The sequence below is a fragment of the Momordica charantia genome (assembly GCF_013281855.1).
Source record: "Momordica charantia cultivar OHB3-1 chromosome 9 unlocalized genomic scaffold, Mcharantia_2.0 BLBB01000009.1, whole genome shotgun sequence".
Classification (NCBI taxonomy): domain Eukaryota; kingdom Viridiplantae; phylum Streptophyta; class Magnoliopsida; order Cucurbitales; family Cucurbitaceae; genus Momordica; species Momordica charantia.
Window position 1 is genome coordinate 5,544,059 of NW_028275167.1, and position 9,924 is coordinate 5,553,982.

Genomic DNA, 9,924 nt, shown 5'->3' on the forward strand with positions numbered 1-9,924 from the left:
AGTAATATTTTTGAAAATGATGGTTTGAGATTGTTGGATAGATAATTTCCTGGATTGAAGAAAGATGATCTGGAAATTATTTTTCGGTCTAGAGCGATCCAAAAATTATTTTCCTAGACCGAGGTAGAATTATTTAGGAATTTTCTAAGCCTGGATTGTCCAAGAGATCAATATGAAATGGTAAATCTATATTAATTTAATAACATACGGGTGGGTCTCACGAAAATAAATAATATGTATAGGTTATCTCTCTTACCATCTTCCTCAATAGGTTCCAAAAATGTATTTTACTCTTAAATTTATTGTCTCCTCCGAAACAATTTTTGGAACATTGAAAGAATTCATCGGCCTTTTGAATTTATTAACTTTTTCTTCTCAGGAGAAAAAAAAAAAAAAAACTCTTAATCATGACTTTATTTTCCATACCAAAAACAATTATGACATTTGTTTTCGATAATAATAACATGGACAACTTTGAAATCTTACATATCCAGCGACATGTTTCTAACCAAGAAGTTATGAGTTCAAATCCTCTACCTTTGTTGTACTAAAAAAACTAGACGAGGTATGTAAAAATACAAAAATTGAGACTGCTAAAATTCTTGCCAACCATGAGGAATGGATATTCATTTGTTACTGTTTGATCTTTTTATCGTCCCGGAAGGCAAATAGTTGACGTTTTGCCAGCGACTAGGCATTGGCAGTTCATTGGTGATTGCAAGTGCACAACGGTTGCTTATAAGTCGGTCGAGCGGTGAGCGTACTCTTGAACCAATCCTCCGAAGAGCGACGGCCTCTCGAGCAATCTAGATGGTTTGTCAAACTCTTTAGCAAGTCCTGTTGCAAGGGAGATAAGTGTTGGTTAAAATGTGCTTTATCTGCCAAACCTATCATACCATAACAGAATGCCAGCCAAAAGAGGAAAAATGGTTGGGAGCTCTCTACATTGATTATGTAGAGAGGCATTCAAAATGCTGATGCATTGATATTGGATAGGCAGAAGAAGTGGAATCTAATAGCAGGGTATAAGTTTCAAAATCAACTAAAATGATATCCAAATCTAGAAACTAGCATCATTCAAGTTTCGATCACGAGGAGGTTAAATTACAAATTTAGTCTATCAAGCCGTGTATCTTTTTTCAGTTAAAACTTATATATATATATAGGTTCTCTTGCTAACCCAGAGCAGTTTATGATTCCAGCAACCACCATGTTCACTTTGTGTTTTATATTATATGTTTATACAAAAATATACGAACTAGTAATCGTCCGGGAAGTAACGAAGTTAAACAAGAGAGAGAACGCTGACCTGCATCTACAACCAAAACTCTATCACAGTCCATAACTGTTGGGATTCTGTGAGCAATGCTGATAATTGTACACGTCGCAAAGTCCTCCCGGATGATCTTTTGTATCACAGCGTCGGTTTGTGAATCGACTGAAGCTGTTGCCTCATCCATAAACAAGAGCTGGCTATGCTTTAACATAACCCTTCCTAAACAGAGAAGTTGTCTCTGCCCCACACTCCAATTGTCTCCATTAGCAACCACTGGCAATTGGCATAGTATAGATGATTGGTAAATAAGTAATCTTTGAACAGAAAACAGGACAAGTTAAACCAAGATTAAGTTTGATAAGTCAGACGGGGAGAACTAAGGCACGCACCTGAGGAATCGAGTTTATCGGGTTTTGCAGCAACGACATCTTTGAGTTGGCACCGCTCGAGGCTCTACACAAAGGGGAGACTTAATTAGCAAAGATAACAAGTAATACAATGGGAGAGAAGTTCCAAACGTTGACAAGTTACAATGTGGATATAAAGAAGTATATTCATGATCACCTTCCATATTTCTTCATCAGTATACTGGCCGATTGGATCGATGTTGCTTCTCACGGTTCCTTCAAAAAGAACTGGTTCTTGGGGAATGATCCCGAACCGCGATCGAAGATCATGAAGACCGAGTGTGCCTATGTCAATGCAATCGACAATTATTTTCCCTCCTGAAGGCTCAACTAGCCTAAAGAATACTTGGACAAGAGTTGATTTTCCACTCCCCGTTCGGCCAACAACTCCAATCTTTTCTCCCCCATGTATGCTTAGGGTGATACCCTTAAGAACCAGTGGAGTGTTCGGGCGATATCGGACCTGCAAGCCAAAATTTTAAATCATATTCAAATTACTAACTTTTCAGAAGTTTGTATCAAAGTTATTCAATATTACTGTTAGGTGAGAATTAACACAGGGAATGAAGGCAGAAACCACAAATCCTCCTAATTCACTTCATAAATCTCCAACAATATATCAAATTATTTATAAATAAATAAAAAATACTAAAGTTAGTTTGGACCAGAAATTTTCAGGATATCACTACTAGCTACTTAATATATGATTTAAATTATAAGATAAACTAATGACCACAGCAAACCCATTAAAACTACATAGAAAATTGTTTGCAGTGAGCTTGCAGAAAATAGGAGGCAGATCTCATAGAAAATTACCAGAAGGTCTTGCAGATGAACATCACCATGGGCAGGCCAGTTTGAAGGAATAAGACTGTCTTTAACCCTCCATGCTGCCTCAGAGGGTATTACAGTAAATTGCTTTATTCTCTCAACAGAAACCATTTTGTTTTCAATGAAGCAACTCATATAGATGGCCCAGAACAACGCAGTATTCAAGGATAATCCATAGGAAAGCGATAAACCAACAGTTGCTGCATCAGATAGAATGACTGAGTTAGACCAAGTTTTCGAAAATTCTTCGACTGACTTTGGTTGATCTTCTAAAATAAAGAAGGATATTGAACATGGCTAGACTTCATTAGAAGCATGGAGATATGCACAATTTGAGTACCTGGATTTATAATACTGCTAGGTAATAAGATCATAAACATGGTAGAGATACAGAGGAAGGTACACCCGAGCAACTCCAAACGGAAACCCAACCACTCGTTAGATCCATTGTTGTGGAAATCCATACGCAAATTGGCATTGACCCGTTTGATATTCGTTTGGCAAAATATGTCTTGCTTTCTAAAAGAGCGTATTGTCATTACTCCAGCTATGCTTTCCGAAAAATGATGGATTACAGGTGCTTTTGTGATAGAGTCGAGGCGAGTCATCTCACGAGACGATGAAAGGTAATAGCCCTGTGTACAGAACATTCAGGATTTCATATACATTAAGATGAGAAAATGTTGATGAGTTTTTGTTGCTTGATTGGATACATATTCTTGTAACCAAGAGAAGTCGAGATGGCTGTAAAAGCAACAAATATTTCAAGCAGCCACAAGTTAAAATGCAGACACCAAACTAAACGAAAATTCGAAAACTCATACCCGGTACCACACGTTAAGCCAGCCAAGTGGAATAAGGAAGAAAGCTGTAGGCCAAGAATATTGACATGTAATGATGATTATGCCTAGCACAGCAAAGTACATGACGAGTGTATTTGCCAAAAAGAAGGGAATGAACAGATCAACATTGGTCTGATCATTTGACGCCTGATCAAAACAAAATCATCGTGAGCCACAGTTCCTTTCTCATAAATAACTACATGGACTCAGACAGCAAAAACCAAAAATAAATGAATCTAATGAGCAAAACAGATTGGTGAGGCTTTGTCGCTTTGATTTCTTACCCGACTTAGAACCCTTCCTGAAGGTGTAGTGTCAAAAAATGACATGGGGGCATGTAGGATGCAAGTAAGAATTTGTGTGAAGAAAACAGTGGCTGTCTTGAGCCCCAAAATTATAGTACAAAAGGATCTGGAAGCGACCACCGCCGTTGAAACAACTGCAAGTATCGCATAGACGGTAATGAAAAGCGAGGGATTGAACGATTTTGCATTCTCGTCCGAAGTTTCATATGCCAGCCAATAGTCACTGGACATGGATGATAATTGCCCCGCTAAACAAAGTACCAACACTACAGCCACACCCCACCATCCATAAGCCTCCGTGCAGTAAACTTTATAAACTTGCCAACCAACTCTTCCTGTTTCTCTCTCTTCATCTTGGATGAGCTTAGAAGACCCCTTGTCTGCGTTTGGATTCTCAACAGCATTGTTTTCGCCATTGGCCTCGCTATGCTTGGATGAAGATTTTCGTATAAGGGGCCGGGGGGAGGGTTCCCCTGCTTCAGCAGTGGTATTTTCCACACTTTCCATGGAGGTTTCATGTGCAGCGACCAAGGCCTCAAAATCTGTTCCAGCATCTAATAAATTGTTGTACTTGCCCGATTGCACAATCATCCCATCTCGCATGACCTAGTTCAAGCGACAACAAAATATTCAGCTATATACTTGCGAGGGATAATTTGCTTTAGAAATTTCTACCCGAAAAAATTTGCTTCGAAAATTATATACTTACTAAGATTAGGTCCACATTGTGCAAGAAATCAACTTGGTGAGTAACCAGTATGACAGTCTTGTCTCTGAGGACTCCCTTCACACACTCCTGCGAAAATATCAAATAGAAATGAGTTGAACGTCACATCCTGATACTCATATTTTATGTGAAATTGCAGAAAGTACAATTTTATCACAGCCACTTATCTTTAACAGCACCTGAGTGAAGGCAGTATAAGACATTTATTTATAGTGAGGTATATGTGACAAGATCATGTTCATCCATCAAGAATAAAGAACGCCGTTTCTATTGCATGGTTTATGACTACCGAGCCAAGCACAATATGTTTCCATCAATGCAAGTCATACACAAGAGACAACCATACAGGTGAAAAATGTGGAGAAGGATGCACCAAATTGGCGGGAGTAGTGTTTATAAGATTGATTTTCAAAAATCCAAATCCAAATAGTTATGAAATGTGGCCTTAATATTTGACTCTACACTCTTAGGAGTGCTTTTAAGTAAGTGATTTTTGATCAATTACTAGGACCAAAAGCACTCTGCAAGTGCTTTCTTGCAAATCACTAAAAATCATTTTAATTGTTATCAAAAGCACTTTTTAAGTTACTTTCAAACATAATGTAAGGGTATTTTGTGCATGCGTTCTTTGTCATTTGTCACCTTGAATATTTCTGACCCAGTGTGAGCATCAACGGCACTAAACACATCGTCAAGAAGATAAATATCACAGTCTTGGTATACTGCCCTGGCAAGTTGTATTCTCTGTTTCTGGCCGCCACTTAGATTGATACCGCGTTCACCAATCTCTGTTTGATCTCCGAATTCCATCATTTCTAAATCCTTTTCCAGGCAACAAACTCGGATTACTTCCCTATATCTTTCTCTGTCCATTGGCAAACCAAATAATATGTTCTCTTCAATAGTCCCATTCTGAATCCATGAAGTTTGTGCAACATAAGCCGTTCTCCCACATACCCGGACCTGTTTTTTGAAAGAGATTTGGGATTATAATATTATCATAAATCCTACGAGTTAGAAATTGCAGGTTTCCACTTAGTAGAATGGTTTATATAAATATTAAAGAAGGGAATCTATTTGATTAAATTCAGAATAACAAGTCCTACTGCATACTAATTTACATGCAAAATGCTAGTAGTTGTGAATGGAAAAAGTATTATACCTTTCCAGATATTTTGTGCATCTCACCCAGAACTGATGCTAGGAGAGAAGATTTCCCAGATCCCACAATGCCAACAACAGCTATAAGTTCTCCTTTTCTAACATTAAAATTTATGTTTTTCAAAACTTCTCCACTCTCATCATCCCAGCTGAATGACCCATCTCGAACCTCCACCGCTATTCCACCGTCACATCCTTCTTCCCTCTCCACTGAATCCTCCTCCAACTCCCCACTCAACATGAAACGATCTAACCTTCCAAGTGATATTACAGCTTGTGACAATGAAATTAAAGACTGAGGGAAGGTTCTGATGGGCTCCTGCACAAGTCTGAAGAGACTCATAGATGTAAACACTGTCCCTGCATCCAGTGGAATACCAAATAAGATTGCACAGCCAAAGGTAAGGGTTGATATCAGCATTGGGGCGGACCCCAGAACCACCATATTGCTAGATACCGAATACATAAACTTCGTAAGCCATTTGAACTCTGTAGCACGGAAATTTTGGATTCTTTTTTCGAAATGTTCCTCCCATGCTTGGAACTTAATCACACGCATATTGTTAAGCATCTCATTTGTTGCCTTCATCCTTGAATCACGGCCCATCATCAACATGAGCATGAATGTATTGTTATTCTTGGTAGTAAAAATAACAAACAAAAAAACAGTCAAAAGTCCGACCGCTGTAGCAACCACTGCACCGCCAAGATATTTATATAAGAGCATAAAGGCTACGGCAACTTGAAATGGCGTCAGCCATATAGCATGTAACTGTGACATCATATCTGAAAGTTGCTGAGCATCAACAGCCATATAATTTACAATCTGTCCGACACCATGAGCCTGCCTGGCTGTCGAGGATAACTTTAGGCCTTTCTTGTATAAAGATGTAATGAGGGTACATCGTACAAGCATTCCTATCTTCTGGGAGTGGAAGTTGAAGTGATGAGTGGTTAAAACTTCGAAAAATTTTGCAAGCACAAGGGTCAATAGGAGGAAGTATCCTTCATAAGGGGAGCTTCTTTTTCCAGCAGTGTAATCAACAAAACTTTGGATAAGGGCAGGCCCAATAAACATGACGCCAGTTCGGGTAACTGCAAGAACAGCAGTGAAGAGAATATCCTTCCAGAAGCATCGAAGCAATGTGGTTCGAACAGGGTGCTCAGATCTCTCATGTGGCTTAGGCCATTTTGATTCAAATAATGCTAACATTCTCGCAGCTCTATGTTCTGGAGAAAGGGATGGTATTTCATCAATACTTAAAGGGGCCATGTAACCTTTTTTAAGCAAAGGGTTCATCCAAAGCCATAATAATTTGGACAGTGAAGAAGCTGAAGCATAGGCACTTACATTGGATTCATTCGAGGGTTCAAATTCCTCACCATCTCTATTATTTTCCTGTACTGCTCTGATCACCCTAACGCCAGTTGATCCTTCAATGGCAATATAAAGAAGAACCACTGACAATGGCAAGAAAACTATGAACACAATGTCATCAAACCTCAAGTTGGGTTCCTCAGTTTCTTTGGTGGTAGCCAGACGAATAATCCCAGATACAGTAAAGAGACAAATAACAATGAAATTTGCCACCCAATAAAGCCGGAGTGTTAATGGGTGCCTAGCAGCTTCAAATCTCTTTTCATGGATGATCAAGATAGCAATCACTATATGAGTTACAGCTTGAAGTAACCAAAATAATCCATTCGTTAATTTCCATGGCGGCTGCTTACTTGTAGTAAATGCTACAATGCAAAAAACAGTGCAAATTAAGGCAAACAGAACACTCAAAATCAAAGAGATTTTGAACCAGATCGTAGTTTCGAGACGAGTTCTATTCTTCTCAATGAGGAGTTCGTTCAAATCAGAGCCAGGCCGACCTTTTGCAGTAAATTTAGAATAAAGCTTTTGAGCTGCAAACAATATGACTAGGAGTAGGAATAGAAGATCAAAAGAAGATAAAAGTGCTCTTTGAGGACATGGAGATAGGAAAATGAACCGCAGCCATTCGAAAATATTTGAAGGAGAAACCCCATCTGTCACGGTGCAAGAGAGCGATGTCAACCACGAAGCAGAAGCCATATTCCCTGATCAGCACAAAGATTATGAGTTCAGATTCATACGTATGTTTGAGGAAACAACACTCCCTTGTCACAATTTCCTGAAAAAGCAAACACAAAATAAGAAGAAGAAAAAAGCAGGTAAGTCCAAAGATTACAAACTTTCAACAGAAATCATAACAAGCATCTGAAAAACACATTGAAACCATGAAATTTCAATCAAAATGCTACATTAAAATCGATGGAGAGCCATTAACAGAGGCTATAAATGACAGACTAACTCACTAATGATCGAATCCAGTGACTTGGGAAGTTCGAACGAAAGTAAAATAAGAGAAACTACAGATGCAAAACAGAAGCGCACAACCCAGAAAACAAAATACACAAACAATATAAAAGGGAAAGGAAGAAGTTAAAATGGATCAAAGAAGAGGAATTCTCAAGGCGTTGGATGCACTACTTAAGCAGATTGCCGGCGCCAAGAAACACAAAACAATAAACTAAGAAAATGAATAAAATAACAAGACCCAAATCAAACCCCCAAAGAAATTGACAAATAAAGAAACACCCAGTCATTAATTTCAGGGAAAGAAACAAGGCTGCAGAATCCATCATCCTTCGGAAGATTAAAAAGGGAAATCTCAGCAAGCTACAACAGACTTACATGATACAGAGAAATGGAGGAGATGAAACAGAGAACTTTTCAAGGTTGAAGTAGAAAAAAAGTAGTTCAAGTTTGACAAATTCTACCATTGAAACATTTTGTAATAATTTGTTTTCTCATGCTGCAAGAAACCCACATGGCAAGGCTTTTCTTTTTCTCTTTTTTTTGGCAATGATGCTGCTGGTGTTCACCGTGACCCACGTCTTCTTTAAATGGAAAAATTCAAAATTATTGAATGAGTCGCGACGATTTTATCTCCTTGGGACAGAATCTTACTTCTTACTGTAGTTTTTTTTAATGCATGTTTAGTTATCTGTCGCGTATATTATTTTGTTCCGTGAGCTTCTTCGCTTCCTTAAATTACCCTTTAAAATCAAAGTTCGAGTGATCGAAGAGGAAAAAGAGAGCTTGTTTGCAGCCTTAAAAAATAAAAGGAAAGCTTTCTTCCTCGCAAAGCGATTTTGCAATAATTTGATATCATGGATAACTGTCTTAACCAATTAAATTATGTATTTTTCTCCTGCCTAAATCAAAAATTTTGGTTGCATACTCAATACTATTTTGCAATCATTTGATTTTTTTTTTTTCCAATTTAGTTCATATTATACACATTTTCAATTTACTTCCTAATATTTTAATATTTTCCAATTATACATTTCCTATCAATAAATGTTAAAATTGAATTATAGCAAGCTTACGTGATATAAAAAGGTTTGAAAAAATAGATTATCAATTAGGTCACCTAATAGAAACAAAAGTCGAAATTTCTATCATGGATTGGTTAAAACGCTGACATATTTTGTAATTATTTAATTCCCATATTTTCTACCGATACATGGATAATTATGTAGACCAATGGGCTTACTAGTCTTGATTGTCACTAAGGACAATGTGAAATCATATATTAATTTTTGTATTGAAAAGACCATTTACTAACTATTATCCATTCACGCGGTATTGATTGTAATATATAGAGAATTGAAATTTCACATAGATAACAACATACCGACAAAAAAAAAACATTTGAACTACAATCATATAAAAAAATTTCATTAATAAGAAAATATAAATTGAAAATATTAAAAAAAAAAGGTTGGTATTTCATATTTGTAACCTTTTCCAATGTTTTTAACATTTTTGAATATGTGTTTTGTTAGGAGATTGGAAAATCACCTTAAAAGTTCAAAATATATTTAATAAAATATTTGTAAACCGTTAATAGTTATGAACTAAATATTTAGTTGAATCTAAAATATTATTAATTAATTTACTAAAATTATTTATTTATTATTATTTTTTTACATGTTCTTAATTTGAACACATGAAATTATATATATATTAATCATACTTTTTATCTTTTTTTTTTTAACATAATCCTACCGTTTCTCATCTAAAATCTAAAATATTGAAAATTGATTTTCATAATTTCCAAAATCGTGAAATCAAAAATAAATCTATTAAACAAACATTCACCAAATCTAAAAAACAAATAAATAAAACAAAATTGTGGTTTTACGAAAAAATCGTAGTTATTCTTTCTTTTTTTTCCTTACAAATTTAGAGGAGAAACTAAAATTTTTTATATTATGTGATCTCTTAATTTCTCTGAATTTCTATAAACTCACTAAATATCAACTTATTCAAACTTGGAAC

General features: G+C 36.4%; 1 protein-coding gene across 2 annotated transcripts; it reads right to left on the reverse strand.

Moving 5' to 3' along the window:
* Nucleotides 1-390: 390 nt before the first annotated feature.
* On the reverse strand, nt 391-8,428 carry LOC111017969 (ABC transporter C family member 4). 2 transcript variants are annotated; one of them, XM_088117056.1, is made up of 12 exons: nt 8,272-8,428; nt 5,551-7,708; nt 5,031-5,351; nt 4,371-4,457; nt 3,641-4,267; nt 3,339-3,503; nt 2,855-3,149; nt 2,500-2,714; nt 1,841-2,146; nt 1,666-1,729; nt 1,310-1,549; nt 391-837 (listed from the first exon to the last, which is right to left on the reverse strand). In XM_088117056.1, exons 2-12 carry the CDS (start codon nt 7,627-7,629, stop codon nt 737-739), a joined length of 4,500 nt encoding a protein of 1,499 aa, XP_087973182.1. In that variant the 5' UTR covers nt 7,630-7,708; nt 8,272-8,428; the 3' UTR covers nt 391-736. The 2 variants fall into 2 exon arrangements, with proteins under 2 accessions (XP_087973182.1, XP_022149589.2); XM_022293897.2 differs by lacking the exon at nt 8,272-8,428 and having other exon boundaries at nt 5,551-6,779; nt 6,901-7,032.
* Nucleotides 8,429-9,924: the final 1,496 nt, after the last annotated feature.

Coding starts and splice junctions, on each gene's coding strand:
- LOC111017969 (XM_088117056.1), bottom strand. CDS start 7,629: ATGGCTTCTGCTTCGTGGTTGACATCGCTCTCTTGCACCGTGACAGAT. Junction 3,150..3,338: donor GGCTTAACGTGTGGTACCGG/GTATGAGTTTTC, acceptor TTCTGTACACAG/GGCTATTACCTTTCATCGTC. Junction 838..1,309: donor AGTTTTGGTTGTAGATGCAG/GTCAGCGTTCTC, acceptor CCCTTGCAACAG/GACTTGCTAAAGAGTTTGAC.